The 17,396-nt window shown below is 41.2% G+C and overlaps 3 protein-coding genes across 4 annotated transcripts; 1 reads left to right on the top strand and 2 right to left on the bottom strand.

The window, feature by feature from the left end:
• Positions 1-43: 43 nt before the first annotated feature.
• LOC309715367 (52 kDa repressor of the inhibitor of the protein kinase-like) lies at positions 44-6,130 on the bottom strand. The gene is made up of 5 exons (XM_082548422.1): positions 5,944-6,130; positions 5,019-5,136; positions 4,762-4,860; positions 2,280-2,316; positions 44-2,151 (listed from the first exon to the last, which is right to left on the bottom strand). Exons 1-5 carry the CDS (start codon positions 6,027-6,029, stop codon positions 335-337), a joined length of 2,157 nt encoding a protein of 718 aa, XP_082404548.1. The 5' UTR covers positions 6,030-6,130; the 3' UTR covers positions 44-334.
• On the top strand, positions 5,311-9,764 carry LOC309715368 (uncharacterized protein). Of its 2 annotated transcripts, XM_082548423.1 has the most exons (8): positions 5,311-5,632; positions 7,033-7,158; positions 7,427-7,507; positions 7,597-8,282; positions 8,377-8,695; positions 8,786-8,846; positions 8,923-9,178; positions 9,275-9,764. In XM_082548423.1, the coding sequence occupies exons 3-8, from the start codon at positions 7,466-7,468 to the stop codon at positions 9,537-9,539; spliced, it is 1,629 nt and encodes a 542-aa protein (XP_082404549.1). In that variant the 5' UTR covers positions 5,311-5,632; positions 7,033-7,158; positions 7,427-7,465; the 3' UTR covers positions 9,540-9,764. The 2 variants fall into 2 exon arrangements, with proteins under 2 accessions (XP_082404549.1, XP_082404550.1); XM_082548424.1 differs by lacking the exon at positions 5,311-5,632 and having other exon boundaries at positions 6,611-7,158.
• Positions 9,765-10,200: 436 nt separating this feature from the next.
• Positions 10,201-17,152, bottom strand: stt3a (STT3 oligosaccharyltransferase complex catalytic subunit A). Its single transcript, XM_082549870.1, has 18 exons — positions 17,059-17,152; positions 16,227-16,347; positions 16,072-16,132; positions 15,861-15,982; positions 15,599-15,744; positions 15,052-15,142; positions 14,777-14,883; positions 14,527-14,691; positions 14,189-14,369; positions 13,949-14,104; positions 13,769-13,860; positions 13,371-13,526; positions 12,100-12,288; positions 11,852-11,968; positions 11,673-11,775; positions 11,292-11,480; positions 11,016-11,131; positions 10,201-10,567 (listed from the first exon to the last, which is right to left on the bottom strand). Exons 2-18 carry the CDS (start codon positions 16,312-16,314, stop codon positions 10,529-10,531), a joined length of 2,118 nt encoding a protein of 705 aa, XP_082405996.1. The 5' UTR covers positions 16,315-16,347; positions 17,059-17,152; the 3' UTR covers positions 10,201-10,528.
• Positions 17,153-17,396: the final 244 nt, after the last annotated feature.

Genomic DNA, 17,396 nt, shown 5'->3' with positions numbered 1-17,396 from the left:
CAGTAAAAGGGGATATGTTCAAGCAAGAAATCACTCGTCTGAATAATTTTATGGCTTTATTTTTTTTAACAAAGAAAATGCATCCAAATTATGGAAACCTGTGTAAGAAAACAAAAACAAAACCTGAACAGCGTTCAGGGCTGCACTCAACGTTCACCAAGCAGCCACGCTGCAGCACAGGAGGCCGTTTTCCTGTAAAGGGAGGGCCGTCATCGGCAAAACAAGATGGTGAACTTGTCATTTTTTCTTCAGTTTCTGGAGCCAGCACAGCGACGCTTGTATGTGTTAGGAAGTATCTAACACCTGTCTCTGCTCCGCTGAGCGTGATTCCCGACTACGACTCCTGCTGCACCTCAAGGTATGTCTTCACGTAGGTATCAGCCAATGAATCCAGATCAAACCTAACATCATAGTTAATGTTCAAAAGAGCAAGGCTTTTGGACTTAAATCTGTCAGGCGTGCTCTCCATGTACATTGTGAAGCGCTTGTATGCCACGTTGCAGTTGTCCTCTAAAGCCAAGGCAGGCAGGACACCGATCAGTCTGAAGACCGCCAGCATGTTTGGGAAGAACTTGACGTCAGCCAGCTGCAGTGTTTCATGGAGACTGGAGGGAAAAGTCTCACCTTTCCCCTTTTTGTTCCATTTAACCCACCAACAGTGCAACTCTGCAGAAAGGGTTCCTGCATTTGGGATGTCATTATTAAATGCCTGCACATTCACCTCTTCGGGCTCTGTGGATTTGTGCTGCTCTATGACAGCAGGGATCAGCGACAGACACCTGAGAAGCTTCAGGTGGTCTTCACAGAAGAGTCGATTCATTTCTCGGATGGTGTGATTCACCACAGGAACAGACAGGTGTTCCTTGTAGTAACTCTCTGGCCGCATGGATCCACATTCTGCCTGATGCTTCCTCAAGAACGACCGAGGAAGCTTCGCTGAAATTTCCATGGTTGCAGCTATGGTAAGAGCCTCATCGTTCCAGAATTCGTGATACACGTCGATGTTGTCAGACACCTCTTTCAGAGAATGCAACACAGCTTTTAAACTGGCTGCAGCTAAATGGGTTTCTGTTGCGTTCCCTTGTATATTTTTCCCAAAGGCTTGGGTGAGCGTCATCACGTTTTTCAGAACAACCAACGCTATCACGAACTCAAAGTCGGTCAGTGCTTTTGAAATCTCTAAAGCGTTTTGTGAGACTTGATCACTCCATTTCATATCTTCATTGTCATGCACGCTGTCTATACAGAGTAGCAGTGCCTCCAGGATATCCACTGCCACTTCAAACGCATCATTTCTTCTGGTCCATCCGGTGCGACAGATCTCTTTCAGTTCGTTGGCTTTCTCCTCGTTGTCAGGGTAGAAAATCGAAATTGCGTTCTCGAGCTCCAGCTGCAGTAACGCTGACTGACCGAAAAAAGACTCAATCTTCTTAAAGGTAAACATGACAAGCTGAACCCCTGACTGAGCCATCCCACTGGCCAGCGACATGTTCAAGGACTGACTGGAGCTCAGTGTGAGCACAGCCCTCGGATGCATCTCCATTAGTTTGGCAGCCAATATTTTTATTTGATTAAAATGCGTCCCTGAGCAGGAGTGAGCTTGTCCTCTACACTTTTCCATATCTAACCCCCATTTGTCAGTCATTTCAGACAGCAGTTTCTCTGCAAGGATATCTCTATCTCCTTCGAAGTTCAAGAATCCGACAAACCTTTCCCTCTGAAAGTTAGACTCGTCCACGTAGCGAACAAAGACAGGGAGCTGCCATTCTCCCGAGATCTTCACTGGATCACCAGTGAGTAAAGAGAAAAAACTGCTTTGTTTAATTTCCTCCACAAGCTTACTGCGGACGAATTTCTCACACACCTCAATCAGCTGATTCAGCTGTTCGGTGGAGCAGCACTCCTTGTTGTCATTGTACCTCTTCTTTAGGACTTCATCTCCACACATGATGCGATTATCTAGCAATGCCTGAAAGCTGCTGGACCCAAGGCCTTGGTCCTTATTATTGGCAGGCCCCATAGGAGGAATGCTTTGCTCTCCCAGCAGGAGAAGGACTTCAAATAATGACTTCAGATACTCTTTGTATTCTTCTTCCTCTGATAACGTCGGGATGTCTTCCTTAGCTGTTGCTGCTTGAGACTTTTTCATTTCTGAAAAAGAAAAGGAAACGCTTGAAGGAAAACTCAACAACTCCTCTGTAACAAATGAGCCTGTGGGATGTTTATAGTGCCATTTTTCATTAATAAATATCTGTGTGTGTGTTGATGTTTCTACTTACTCTTCCTTCCCTTGCTTTCCATTTCATTGTCTTTGGTCTACCAAAAAAGATATAAAAAAAGAGTTAATATATACCACTTAAAATGCCACTGAGATACAATCATAATATACACATGTGGTCAGAAGTTTACAAACATGCATGATTGTTATGGTAATTTTAGGCCTTTAATAATTCTTTTAAAGTGTCCTTTTCCTAAGATGAATAACAGAGTACTTAACTGACTGCCCAGCTTGAGGAGCTTGTGCTAAATAAAAAGCAGTGCCTGTTATTCAGACACGTTTTTAGCTTTAGTGAAGATAACACCAAACAAAAAGAAGGAAACAAAACACTTGCAGCACAATTATATTACAGAAGTCTCCCAGCTTTAGTAGAGTAAGCTATTCACAGTAGAAACCCAGTGAACTAAAGGAAAGAGAGTGTGCATGTTGATGTGTTGATGATATTGCACTGTGGTGTGGCTAAACAGAGTACGATCAACAGCACAGTGATTCCTGACACACATGAGAATGTCTTCCTTCATGGATAAAAGCAAGGCCCAAAGCCCAGAACTGAACCCTCCTGAATATTTGTGGACTATAGTAGTAAAAAACAGCTCCATGCCAGGAAGCCAACCAGTTCTGCCAAGAGTGATCAAATATTCTACCAGAACTATCCTAGATGCTTGTTAATGACTACCAAAGGCATGTGGTCAAGGTGAAACTTGCTATTTAATCAAATATGTCCAATTTCAAACCTGTGTGAATTAAAGAAAATTCAAAAGAAATTCAAAGTTCTGCACCAAATTCTTGTATTTTCGGAATTCATTACAGATGTATGCTGTAATGAGATGCTTTTTTTTTTTTAATATGAAATAAAAAACTATACAGAAACATGAGATATCATGTTTCTGTATAGTTTTTTATTTCATATTTATATCCTGTTCATAGCTTGTACTCACTACAGCCTGTACATACTTATAGTTATAGAATATTCACAACATACTTCATACCGTGTACATTATAACATACCATAATAGACCCATTTCTGTAATATACTTACATATCTATATTATTGCTAATATATATTGTAATATGTCTATATCATGGCTAAAGCACTTCTGGATGGATGCAAACTGCATTTCGTTGCCCTGTACCTGTGACATGTGCAATGACAATAAAGTTGAACTCTATTCTATTCTATTACTACAAGATCCAGATGTTTAATTATGAATAAAGGTATGTGTCCTTTCTCAGCTGTCTTTGTAATGAATATTAAAATCTTTCCTCAATTTTAAAGACATAATGTTAAACATGAATAAAGTCTTCATTTGTGTAATGCTGGTATACATTTTTTGTGATATAAAAAAAGTCATTTTTCGACTTCATTGCTATAACACAGCCATGCGTTTACATTTCATACTGTGCAACCATGAGACAAGCGCAGACATGTCTGAGAGCTGCGTGTCAGCCTCTGTTGATCATTCACTACAAACAAAGCACATTACTTAAAAACACACCATCATATACAAATGACTCCACCGAGCACTGCTGGAGCACAAGAGAGTTACACTCCATAGGACAGGAAGACCAAAAGGCTCATGGAAACTACTGTTGCAGTTAAATGGTGGACATGCAGGGCTTTAAGCAGCTGGTTAAAAAGCTCAGCCCAAGATACAGCATCCTAATCCCAATATTTTCCAGTTTTATTGTGTTACAATATTGTTCAGGCTCCTGAAGAGTTAGACGTTTACTTTAGTTACTGTTTAAGTGTCACGCAGTTATTTTCTACTTAAAATGTGCAGCAAAAAAACTGCCTACGCTTACATTTGTCACTGGATATACTCCTGTGTCTTTATTATCGCACTATAACGGTGCTGTTGGGGCCGTGTGTCAGTAGACTCACATTACAAATTAGGCAGTCTGTCATAACTGACAGTAGTTCAGTGGAAAAGAAGGATGGAAATATCGTGATATAATTTTGGAGCTGTATTGCTCACTCTTATTGCTCCATACAAGAACTGTTGACTATCTTTTGAACCACGTTGTGTTAAAAATACAGTAGTTATTCATTCTTTTTGGTTTGTATAACATGCAACGGCTACTATTATCTTCACCCCTTATATGCAAACACAAAATGCCTCTCTCACTTTGTGAGAGCACAGAATGACTGCTTTTCCTCTTCCTCTCTTTTTGTGCTGACACACACTAAATGTCACGTGCCCCATGTAACTGCATTTATCTCATTTTGCTTTTGGTAGGCATTTCTGTCACAAATATTCCTCTATTTATCCTCCCATCCACCAAGATGGTTTGCTCGTTTAGTTTTTGGTATGCTCTATATCAAATATATTTTCATGTATATTTATTCTTTTAACTTTGGTGCATTAAAGCCTGAGTATACTGCAAAACCAGAATAGATCATCAATAATTAAAAATGTCTGACTTTATCAGGGATTCGCATCCCTGATGGGAATCCCTGAACACTTCTGATTAATTTAACCCACCGTCGGTTTAGTGCGCTTCGCCTGTCCATTCTGAGGTTGGCTTGACATATCAAAAGCAGTTGGTATGGAATCATCCTTCAGCACTGTACTCTGAGCATCCTGTAACCAAAACACATACGATGACCTCGTTAATGAGGTAAAACCTGAACTACAACAAAAATAAACTGAAACCCCAATTTATTTTTTCAGATTTTATATAAGGACTGAAAACTCCATTGTTTCTTGTAATACGGACAATTTGGACCAATAGTACTTACACTGTCAATCAAAGACGTTTCAAAATGTTTCCCACAAACTCTGTAGTATCTGTACAGGTGCTCTGGTGATCTGTCAATCAGGTCTTGCCTCTGGCATTTTTCAGCCCACTTCTTGGACCTGAAACAAGGAACCAAACTGTGGACAAACTTCAACAGTACTGTATACTAATTAAACAAGATCCTTTATTGCACATTTGCAGATATTAAAATGATACAGAGACTGACTGAATATACAATGTTGAAAAACAGATTTTTATTGAATTTGGAAACAATTGCTAGGTTGGGTTAGAAGTATAGTGACTGTCTTACAAGAGATGCTTTTACAATGTTTTGAATATGAAAGCTATGAATGCACACAGAAGCTTCAGTGCATATAGATCACACAAGGCAATTTTCAAAAGCTTCCAGTAACAAATTCAACGTTATAGCTTTGTGTATTCTCGAGGAACGATGCAGGAGATCGGCAATTAGTTCTTTATTGTATACTAAGTGAACCAACATGCTCTACACAGGATACTGCACATGATACTTCTTTGTGAGACTATATGTCTCACAAACTATAGAAGCTGCTGGTAGAATTCAGACACTAATTAAAGTTTTACAAGGATTGGCCGGTGAGTTTGAACACCTAACTGCCATTGACTCGTTGATATTTACATTTTTAAAACTTTATTTCCTACCCTGCTTAAATCTTGTAACACTGCTTTTACCAAACTGTTATGACAAACCGTGATCTTCCAGATGTGCTTAGCAATATGCAAAAAAGCAAACCTACGAACATTTTTACTACCAAATGCTTTTGAATAAAAACGGTACTAAACAGTTAAATGCAAAGGTTGCAAAAAGCGTGCCATAGTTTCCTCTATAACAAAGTCTCACTTCTTGCTAGCTTGGGGTTACTGTTTGCGATGCTAACATCAGTTACCTTTCTGCATCATTCGGGAACCGGAAGAGGGGCTGAGGGTCAGATTTGCCACTGGGACAGTTCGGCACAGCGCAGTGATTTTGCATTCTATATATTTTACGAAAGAAACCCTTTTTATAAAAATCGTTTTATTTTCAGAGGGTAGCAAAAGAACTGCTAACGTCAATAGCGGAAGCTTAAAAGAGCTTCCGAGTTGTGCTTTCAAAATAAAATACTTTGGGCTAACTGGGTAATAATTTTATATAATTTTATAAAATACTTTTAGTATTTTTAAGAAAAAGATTTTTGTTCTTTATCAACTCAAAAACTACTGTACTTCTTTACAGTTTTCAAGGCTTTTTTAAAAACTACTCTATATTTCTAGCTTACGCACAAAAAAGGTTTATGAATTTAAATAGACCTAATGAAAATGCCTAGAACGCGACACATATAAGCAAACAAATAACAAATGCATGGATAAAATTATAAATTGCCGCCTCGGTATGCAATATATGCCATTATGTGCTCATACGACTTTATTCTGAAGGCTGTTATTGAGTAGCTTGACTTGGAAAATAACGTGCATCAAATGAGCGCGCGTTTCTTTTCTGTCCCATAATCCTCAGCGGTCTTTTCAAACTCTGAAAACATGCCGAGGCATAATCCCAAATGTATCTTGTGTTTGTGCTGAGGCGTGGGATCCGTAATATTAATATATCACACACAGTCATTGACTGTTATGCTTATTTTAAAAAGATAATTAGCTTTTATGTACTTGTGCAGAAAACAAAGTTAAAGGCTTGTGAAGACTGACATAAAAGCACCGCTTAATACAGTAGAGGCTTTCATAAGTCACACTCTCGTGTATTCGTTTGTTCCAACTCTATTTCCTGACAGCTGGTGTTTAACTGTCTCGACTTCTTTTTTTAAGGGCAACATTGGGTGTGTATCGGTCAGCACGGACCGGTATTACAGGAATTTTATTTGGGTTCAAACATTTAAACAGAAGGGGGGATAAAAACCTAAGGGCTGGAAGAATAACGTTATCTGTTGTTCTCGCGCTTAGTTTGGAGATATTTTATTGGTTGGTTTTGGTTTCTCGCGATACAGAGGTGGCCAATTGGAGCGCTGCAGCGCCAAGTCAAATCCTGAAGAAGCAAAACGAGGCGTGTTTTTCCCTCAGATTGAGCTGTGGGGCTGAGGTGGAGGGGTTTCTTGGAAGATTATAACGAAGGGGTAAGTCAGTGTTTCATATATAAGCATTACTTTAGCCCACTATCGGAGACTAACGGCAAATTTTCATTATGTCCAACTTGTATTCTTTAAGGTTATATTAGCTAGCTAACGTTAATTTACGACAGAGTACTGCATATGCGTATTCAACACGTAAAGTGAAGTTTAAGTTCGTCGGTTTTACTAAATTATTGAGTTTCGAGCACTTCGCGTGCAAGATGATGTTAATAACTAATCACGCAGTGTATTCCTTGCTTTGCTCACATTCCAGCATTCCTGACTGATTTAAGCAGTTTTGAGGGGCTACACAATGGAAGTTGCAGTTTCAAGACGGAACCACATCAGTAAGAAAGTAAGCTGACATAACATGACATTTTTTTGAAAGCCCATCTTGAATTTAGAAGATATCATGATGTAATGTTGTTGTTGTTTTTGTAACAGGAAAACAAGGAAAATGCCCAGCCTGCACATGAAAGAAAGTTAATTATAAAAGGAGAGAAAACATCTGTTGTGCCATTCCAACTGAAAAATGGCCCAAAACAGCAGACCCTACCAAAGAGTCAGCCCCTTAGAGCTAAGGCTAAACAAACTGACACTAGGTCAGTGCCTGAGGCCCAGAAACTGGCACCAGCTGCTGTGTCGTTATCAAGGAATGCTCTAGGAATGTATAAAGGAAAGATTGTCCAGTCAAAAATTGGGTCTATTTGGAAGGCAAGTGCAGGTATGATGGATCCTAACCCATCAGCACTGAAAATGGAGAACCAAAGGCCTGGAAAAATGGCAAGAAGAAGGTCCAAATCTGCTGCTGAGATGCAGAGACATGGTACTCAAAAACCTGCACCAGTGAGGTCCAAGTCTGTGTCTGATGGACCTGCTCAGGTTTCCAAGCCTGCTGCCAGCAGTCGTCGTCCTGCTGGATTCTCCTCTGCTCGCCCGCCTGCAAGAATCGTCCCAGCAACACTAACCACTGCTGGCTCTAGAAACACTACTGTGGCTCCCACCAAGGCAGGTGGGACTCACAACCCAAAGACACAGATTTCAGAACCTGACAAGAAGGTCAGCAAGCCTCTTGCCTCAAACACTATCAGTCAATACAGATTTACTATGGAGACTGCAGAAGAGAGAAAGTAAGATGTTCCACACATACATGCGATGTTTGCTATATTACAATTTAAAAAAAAAAAAAAAAAAAAAGGTAATTTATTTGTGTGCTTTCTACAGAGCAAAACTGGCTGAGTGGCTGGCTTCAAAGGGTAAGGCTCTCAAGAGACCAGCCATGTCGACAGCAAAGCCCTCCAAAACCAACGTTTCTACAAAACCTGTCGTCAAACTTCAATCTCAGCCTGCTGCACGCCACATGCCTGAGCCAAGACTGGAAATGTACAACGCTGACACTGCTGTAGGCACTATTTCCTGTGGAGATACTCAGAGGGCAGGACCAACAGCATCCAGCCAAACTCCAGTGATCATGAACACTACACTAGACCTAGAAACTTCTGATGGGGATCTGTCTGCTGAGTCACAAGACAGAGTGGATGATGTAAGCAGAAATGGAGCATGGTTTCATCCTCTAATTAGCTCGATTAAAATGTATAATATTGAACATCAAAGATCTCCCTTTGTTTTATAGATTGTTGTGAATCTCTGTGATGCCTTGGAGGCCATGGAAACGCCATCGAGATGTAGCAATGGTAAAATAATCAGCATTATGCAGTTCTTTAAATATCTGATGCCTTTGTTTACATATTTGTCATTTGTGTTGATAAGAACTCACAGGTTTGACAGATAAATGCAACAGTGAAATGGAGGACAGCATAAATGAATGTAAAGCGGAGGAACTGAAGATTGACATGCCTGAGGATGCTGGTAAGCAGGTGAAGGATGAAGCAGAAGAAAGCGATGATCAGAAAGTGGAGATGGATTATGTAGAAAGTGATGATGACGACGTGATAGAGACGACTCCAGAGATGGAGGATGCATCAGTGATCAAATACAGCGTGAAAACAACGCCATACTTGCAAAGGTGAGCCGGTCAACTTTGTCTTAGCAAATCTATTCAGTTGAGTATTTGAGCCACTTCGTTCTTAACTCTTACAAAATGATTCTCTCAACATTTCAGTGTCAGAAAAACAATTGAAGGCGAGGTCGGCACGAGTGCATCCAGGAGAAAGAGCAACATTAATGATCTCAAGTTTCTGACACCTGTGCGCCGCTCCTCCCGCATCCACAAGAAATCCAGCCAGCTGCCCAAGATGCTCGTCGATCACGATCCCTGCGTGTCATCGCTGGCTGAGCTGGTGAAGCTGGATGATAATCCTAACGCCTACATCTACAGAAAGAACACTGCACTCGTCGCGGATCTCCCGGACAAGTCCAGCCTCTAAAGAAACCTATATTTGTACTATTTCTAAGGGGGGGTGTATTCAGCAATGCTTGGTACTCAACCTAATTGACACTTTAAAGATGATTTTAATATTGAATTGTCCTAATATGAAATATTTTACTGTATTTATGTTCATGCTGTCCTGCTTTGTTTCCTTGAATACTAACTTTTCTAAAGTTAACACTTTACGACAATTAAACACTTTTCTGAAGTTGTCTTTAAAAAATGAAGTCTTGAGTGCATCTTTTTATAGAACCTATGTAATGAATTGAAACTGTCTTCCATCTATAAAGTGAGCAAGAGTTAAAATTATAAGTAACCCTACATTCTGGCAGCTAATTGGCTGTTGTTCACTGATGTCGGACCATCACATTTCAGAGCTTCCAGAGTAGCTCATGGATAATTTGTTCCCTGGCAGAAAATGAGTGGGGAGACTAAATCCAATCATTTTCTTGCTTTCCATATGAACCATTACCTGCTCAAGCGTGGTTGGTCAGCAGTAAACTCTACAAACATTTTTGCTCCTAGCCTACTGTTCAAAGCGTGAGAAACAAGAGGATCGGGCAGCCAACAAAACTGATCCAACTGAATATCAACAGCTGACTACAGCCTACACTGCATTTCATTTCAGTGACGGGGAAGGAAAAAAAAAAGACACTCAGTTGTATTCCGATTTAATCCCACTTTAATTGACCACATTGTAAAAATTCAACCGCTCACAAATGACCACCTCTTGGCAAAATACACTTCCTAGATCAAACTGGACGTTTTGACATCATCTCCCTCTGATCCCAGATGAGATGTTTCATTATAAACAAAATTAAAAAAAAATGAAAATCATCTATAAAGAAAAAGGAGACATGTGTGATGCCATTTTCTTCCCCCAAACAAAAGGCATATAAAAAAGGTACTCTTTTCCCGCTCGACTGCTGACCACAGAGGAAGGCGTTCAGTGCGCTTAAAGGCCGTTTTCACTGCTGTCTGTGCGCCTTATGTCCTTGAAAGACCCCGATTGTCCAGATCTTTCACCTAAAGAACAGGAGAACACTTAGCTTAGAAAGTTCTGTTCTGAAACTGATTTTAGATGTTTACACAGTTTAACTTTAAACTGTGGAAAGGTCACTTTATTAAAAAGACAAAAAACAAAAAAAGCCCGTCCTCAAACAAACTAATCTTTGAGTGATTTAAAAGGTAAAATCACAAGAATTTGCATTAATCAGTAAACTTAAGCTTTTATAGTTTAGTCATATAACATTTCATTAAATTAAAAACAATGTTTACTATAATGTAAGATAAGCATGTGAGAAGCTTGATTCAGTTTTAAGCAATAATTCCCCTCATATTCTAATAATCAGAAAAACAAAGTGATAAAAACTGAAATGAGTAAACCTACAATGGAAACAATCTGGAACCAAACACTCAACATGAAAATACAGAACTATAACAACTGTTATAGAGACAAAGTTAGCTTGTTTACCTTGTATATCCTAACCAGCCAGTGCTCTGTTGTGTAAGCCTCCTCCAGTACATCCAGTTCAAAGTCTTTGTTCCCAATCTCGGCATTCCTCACTCTGTCATAACCAGGTGGGCGCTCTGCAAAAGAGGGAACCAGAATTAATCAGAAAAACCACTGGCTGTGTATTTGTTTTGTTTTTTTAATTTCTGAATCACATTCCTCCAGTTGGAATTTAGGAGGCTCATATAAAGTGATAAATAGATCAGACTAGGGGTAGAAGGTACTAGAAGCACTCACTGGCCTCTGTGTAGACCTGGCCAAAGCGGTAGTAACACATCTTGTACATGAGGCAGTTAAGCAGGACTGGCGAGCCCTCGCGGTCCACCCTGAACTCTCCGGTGGGAGTGTAGTAGTCGTGCTCCTTGATATGCTTGCCGGTGTCTGTACTTCCTCCAATACGGACCATCCACAGAAACTTGTTGATGTCTGTCATGCAAACACATACACCAATTAGAAAGGTGCTCATAACCGTCCAAACAGCAATGTCTTACTTCATGTGCTGAATGTTTAATGAGTTGACAAAAAATGGAACTCCTAAAATTCAATTTCACTTATTTAGAAGCTTAAAAACACAACACCTTACATGCTGCACTAGTTATAAAGTATTAGGCGGCGTACCATCTGAAGAGTAGCCCGTCAGCCCTCCAAAGATGACCAGAACATAACTGACGTCGAGCTCTCTCATAATCTCGTAGGCCCTTTCCTCTGTCGATGCCATGGCCTGCAAAAGAAACGGCAGCATAGTCAGCACAGCAGCATTTCATAGACAATTTCACCTTAAAGGTCACCCAGCTCACCTGTCCAACTCTGGAGATGTGAGTATTGTTCCATGTGTTGTTGTCCACTAGAATGGTTCGATTAGCCATGGCAGTTATCTGATATCCGTAATCCCACCATGACATGACTTTGGCATCCTGGATAGGAAAAATAACACTCAGACACGTAGATGGGAAATCTGATCAAACGGCTGTGACTGCTGATCACTCATGACAACGATCTATAGTTTAATGATCAACCTTTTCTTCCTCACGTGGGATTAACTGACCTCAGGTGTGTTGTGGCGGAGCCAGTAGTAGGCCTCTCTGAAGTCATCAAAGATGATGCGGCTGCCGTCACCTCCACGGGCTGACAGGACAATCGATGGAGAGGAGTAGGCTTCGCTGGTCACCCAGGTAGAATGGAACGTGTACGTGATGAGGAAGAAAGCCATTACCAGAATCATCCCACTGGCAACCTGGTAGGTTTACACAGACCATGTCAACATGCTTTTATATTCATTATTACTACACTTTATTTGGGATCAGGTAGTTTAAAACCAGGAACTGGGCCACTTAACGGGTAATGGAATAAATTGAGGGAGTGTGAAATAAAGAATGGGAGGAGATTTCTCTGATCTTTGAGTTTTGTCTCAAAGGTGAAAACAGCCAAATACTCAAGTGAGAAAGTGTAGAGAGAACCTTCTAAAGTCTCATTTGTGTGTTTAATTCCCTCTAGTGAGTAACGTTGTTGTTGCACTTATAATTTTTGTGGGAGTGTCTGTATTGCTCTGCAGGCACAAGTAAAATGGAGTGCTTATGTTGACTTGGAGCAAACAAATTTTGAACAACATTTACTGACACTGAGACGCACGAAGGAGGAAACACTGAGTCTATACATTTTGTCAACAGCACATCAAGACTGCCAGGATACTAACATTAGCACAAACTAGATGCAATTGCAGCAAATTCCATTTTGTTTTATAGAGGTCTCATCTTTGTGCTGTCAACACACTGAGGTCACACTGCATATTACCATCAAGCAGATCTATCATAGCTGTTGAGATCTGTGTAAATGCATAGTTATATTTCTTGGCAGGTGCAGGTCAGACTGGTGTAGCTTTGCACCCATCGCTACACTGAAAAATCATCTAAATCATGAGGAAGAATCTCAACTAAACACATTTATTTGGTCAAGGTTGTGAACCTTCAACAATGCAGTGTACCTATCCCACAATTGTTTGTAAACCTAACAGTAATTATACAACAATTCACCTTTAAGTGTAGTATCTGTTTCAAGTTGCATGAAATATCAAATACAAGAAGAGAAGAAAAGGTTTGTGTTCTCTTGGACAAGATTTTAAACATGAAAATCAAGACTATAAAACACTGAGCTGAGAGCTTGACAATGATGGATTATTTAAAATAATCAGTAGTTCTTTTTTTTTGTACAGGTTCAACCTGTCCGAATGCACAGATTTCATGTCACAACACGACCATGGCATAACAAAAGTCACTGTCACCACCTTACACAGCAAGCTTATCCTGTCAGCCAACTCACCTCATTTTTGATTGGGTAGGTGGAATCCTGCTGCTTCTTGCTCTTTTTGTCTGGCCGGCTGACGTCCAAATTCTTCATGTAAGTGGTTAGAACCTGGGACACGCCGATGCCTGACAGGATGCACATGACCGGAGCGAGTACCAGCATCAGACGCACCTGAGGAGGAAACAAGCAGTGCAGTTAAAAAAAACAAAAACAACCAACATATGACACAGACGGGGCGCATACAACATCCTAGACACCATTTCTTGTTTGCTTCGGTTACATTTAATGGTGTAAAAGTGATGCTATCAGGTTGCTTTTAAAATCCCAGAAGCAAACAACTGTCTCAGATGGCATGTGTAACACACACACACACGTTTACAGAAAATAAAAGAAGGGCATTTAGGCAGCAGTACCATGACAGCTGAGAAGTACATGCTGGTGACGCCGTACATGATGATGAAGATCCTGGCATCCGACAGGTTGTTAAAACAGTAGTACAGACCGACTGTAAGAAGAGAAAGGTAAACTGGAATGAAATATAGAGTGATTACAGAATATTAAGCCAGTGCTACGCTGTGCTTTTGCTGCCTTGCCTGGGAACATGAAGACTAGGAGCTGCAGATCAAAGTAGTATGAGGACCAGGTGGTAGGCTGGTGCTCGGACACAGAGGCGATGATGGGAATATTGTTCTTGGCATAGGAAGGGTCCAGCAAGGAGTAGAAACGCCCGGTCCACGGAGAGATTTTACCTGACAGAAACGTGCTTATCATGTCACGTCAAAAGCTTTTAGAAAGGTTTTCCCATTCATTACTGTTATTGTTAATCCTCTTACCTGTCAGCATGAGAACAGCACCTACAGACAACAGGATAAAGCCCACCAGAGAGATGACGCTCTTGAACAGCACCTCAAATTGCTGAGCATTGAGTTTGCTGCGCAGGTAGTCCACAAAAGCATGGATCTGGCACAGACCAAACACGCCAAAGGCTGCCATGTGCTCCGATGACTGCACCGGCTGGTAAATGAAAAAAGGGAGACAAGGAACTGAACAGTGTGATACAAAGCAAAGTGAAACTTCTCATCATGAGAATATCACTACTTTTTAATCTTTAACAAAAAACCGTCCTGGAAGGAGGGTGTGTCAGGTGATGAAATGAGATTGTTCTTTTTACCTGGAAACCAACAAAAGAGATTTGCATGGAGAGGATGGTGCCCAGGCAGTAGACTGTGCAGTAAGCCACATATATGCGGTGTGAGAATCGGCCTGTGAGCATCAGAACCAGGACGTGGAGGGGAATAAGGTTGATGAGGAACACGTAGCCACCCCAGGAGGAAACCTAAATGCACACAGAGACCATTTCATGACCAAAGTCACCTCGTAATGCACTCAGTACAACATGCAGATCAGCTGCATCTCCTCACCATGTAGAAGTAAGCCAGCGCACACATGGACGACCAATACACTGAGCCTGTTTTCACAGCCTTGATCCACATGTAGTAGGTCAACAGCATGCAGAAGATGGCAATACCTGAGCAGGGAGGATCATTTTCTTATTATACTGTTTTGCACTTTCGGTGTATATCCTCTAATGCTACAGCTTTACTTTCATTATTGACTGAATATATAACATAGTTTACCAGGGAAAAAGCACTTTCTGACTGATGAATAAAATGAGCAGCCACTGAGTTTCTGTTACCTTCATTATCGTAGGAGCCAGCAACAGAACGAGAGATGTAACCAGGTACCACTGCAATCATGGCAGCTGCCAGGAGCCCAGCACCTGCATCCTGAAGAGACAAAAACACACTTAGTTAAAACTAGTGTAGGTTAACACCACAGTCCTGCAATAAAGAGTCTTTACCATGTTCAGTTTTGTTCTAACAGTCTTAAGCCACTTTCACACACTTTCATTTAAGCTCTGTGGGAGCTTAAGTCTGAGAGGGAGAATGGACCCCCTAATGGTCCTCTACCTAATCACATGAGCCAAGGTGTGAAAATGGGTGTGGGTCACAATCAGCCAAGGTTTTGGGTGAGCTCATTGGGAAACCTGGCCCCACCCTATCATGCGATTTCCTGAGGTCAGATGGCCCAGGATGTGAGTAGGTGTTAAGGCGTCTGGGAAGGATCTCAAAACTGGATTATAGATGGCAGACAGTTGGTGTCGTAAACCACCGCCTCTGTTTTCCTGTAACATGATTCTTAATGAACAATGTGTCTGTGTTATAGGGTGATTTTCTTTTTACCTTCAGCTCCTTGGTTAAGTGGTACGTGACTATGGCGGTGAATGAGGAGAACAGGGGAGCCAGGAAGACGCAGACATTACGGATGTCAATTGTGATGTGGAAAAAATGTAGGACATGGTACAGGACAGCAGACGTGATCATCAGTCCTGGAGAAAGAAAACAGAAGCACACCATCATAATTTGACGTGAGCCTTCAAAAACTCACGTAACACACAAACTGCTCCACACGACAGGAGAATCTTACGACAATTTATGGTCTTACCCGGATAAATGGTGCCACCAATGATCCTCCCCAGAGGATACCAAGCCCTGTCATCAAACCAGTTGTGAAACTTATAAAATCCTTCTTCTGCCAAGAAGCGGGTGGTACGGTAGTTGAAGTACCTGGTTGTGACATTAAGGTGAAGGTGAGACAGGACTCTTCAGGAGGAAAAACTATTAATGTAATGAATGATGATGCAGACAGTACTTACGGGTCAAACTCATGGATGACACTTTCAAACCTCAACACGGAGAAGAGCCTGGTGGAGAATGCTGAGGAGGGAAAAGAAAGATTACATGGATCATTGTGATGTGTGTGTTGTATAGTGTTGTCCATGCTATCATATTCAGCGAGCAGAGGACTCACAGAGGACAGCGGCCATAGACAGGATCAGTAGCTTCAGCAGCGTGTCCTGTTTCTCATAGGACAAACGCAGGAAGCCCAGCTTGGTCATCTTGGCGAGGTTAGGGAAAGCTACCCGTACTACCTAATGGGAGAAAGACAATGGTTCTAAGCACAATAGAAAAGGCACTACAAATGCACTTTTAGACATATGTTTATGCATGTATAAAAATCCCGCGGAATATGTTTCCAAGTCAGGTTCTAAGAAACAGAATCAGCAATCCAGATGTCAGGAGTTAACTTCCACGTCCAGCCCAACCACATAAGGCCACGCACTAACGTGTGGCGTCACAAAGCAGGAAGTAGACACTCTGGAAACCGTTTGCATGGATTTGTGCCCGTCTATTTCACATGTGCATTAAAAAGGTTTTACGAAAAGTGTCGAACCACTAAGCTCCAACGAGCCCTCATGCTTTCAAGACAGCACCACTATCAGAACGAGCCTCAAGTGCTGACAGCTAACCCACATCACCGAAAGAGCAAATGAACGGCAGCTAATACGGTTAAACCAGATCTCAACAACTGCACATATAAAGTGCATTCAGGCATAGTTGTAGTTTGTGCAGCGTCTTATTGCTAGTTAGCGTCAGGCCGGCTTGCATCCACTTCAAAGTGTGTTAGTTGCTAGGCTAACCTGCTAGCCTCTTTTTAATGAAAACCACAGTCACGCGCCAACTCCCTGGCTTATTTTTTAAAAAGAAGTATCTGCATCTCCTTCATATATAGCAACAGAAAATAAAAACTGGTAGTCCTGGAAAAGCTAACGCTTTTTAATATGTAATCTTCAGACACTTACCCGCTCCGCTCCTGCTACTCACTTTTCACACACAACCCTCACCAAGAGCTAATCCCGCCCCGACTAGAACATACTGCGTGCTTATTGGTTATGTGTCATTCAACGTTTTATTTTCTCGTATCTTATTGGTTCTTTGGATGTCAATCAGATTTTGTTCCTTACCCCGCCGCTGTAGTGTAGTGACGTGTCCTTACCGAGAAAAGAACACAGCCCCCTGTTGGTTGAAAATACTTTCACCTCATTTCGTTGGTGTAGATTCATTCTCATTATTTTTCACGTTGTTTCCTCTTACAAATCAACGTGTTACTTTTGAGTAAAGTTTTTCTTTCTCTCTCTAT

This window comes from Aulonocara stuartgranti (assembly GCF_965226115.1).
Source record: "Aulonocara stuartgranti genome assembly, chromosome: 10".
Taxonomy (NCBI): Eukaryota; Metazoa; Chordata; class Actinopteri; order Cichliformes; family Cichlidae; genus Aulonocara; species Aulonocara stuartgranti.
Note: the sequence above shows the minus strand (reverse complement) of the source record. Positions and strands in the feature narration are given on the sequence as shown.

Excerpts from the sequence above, each read along its gene's own strand:
- LOC309715367 (XM_082548422.1), bottom strand. The coding sequence starts at position 6,029 with ATGCAAAATCACTGCGCTGTGCCGAACTGTCCCAGTGGCAAATCTGAC. Across the intron at positions 4,861-5,018 it reads AAACGTCTTTGATTGACAGT|GATGCTCAGAGTACAGTGCT; the intron begins GTAAGTACTATT and ends TTTTGGTTACAG. Across the intron at positions 2,317-4,761 it reads CGAAGCGCACTAAACCGACG|ACCAAAGACAATGAAATGGA; the intron begins GTGGGTTAAATT and ends CTTTTTTGGTAG.
- LOC309715368 (XM_082548423.1), top strand. The coding sequence starts at position 7,466 with ATGGAAGTTGCAGTTTCAAGACGGAACCACATCAGTAAGAAA. Across the intron at positions 7,508-7,596 it reads GGAACCACATCAGTAAGAAA|GAAAACAAGGAAAATGCCCA; the intron begins GTAAGCTGACAT and ends TTTTTGTAACAG. Across the intron at positions 8,847-8,922 it reads GCCATCGAGATGTAGCAATG|AACTCACAGGTTTGACAGAT; the intron begins GTAAAATAATCA and ends TGTGTTGATAAG.
- stt3a (XM_082549870.1), bottom strand. The coding sequence starts at position 16,314 with ATGACCAAGCTGGGCTTCCTGCGTTTGTCCTATGAGAAACAGGACACG. Across the intron at positions 13,527-13,768 it reads TGTACTTCTCAGCTGTCATG|GTGCGTCTGATGCTGGTACT; the intron begins GTACTGCTGCCT and ends TTTCCTCCTCAG. Across the intron at positions 11,132-11,291 it reads CCAGGTCTACACAGAGGCCA|AGCGCCCACCTGGTTATGAC; the intron begins GTGAGTGCTTCT and ends CCTCTTTTGCAG.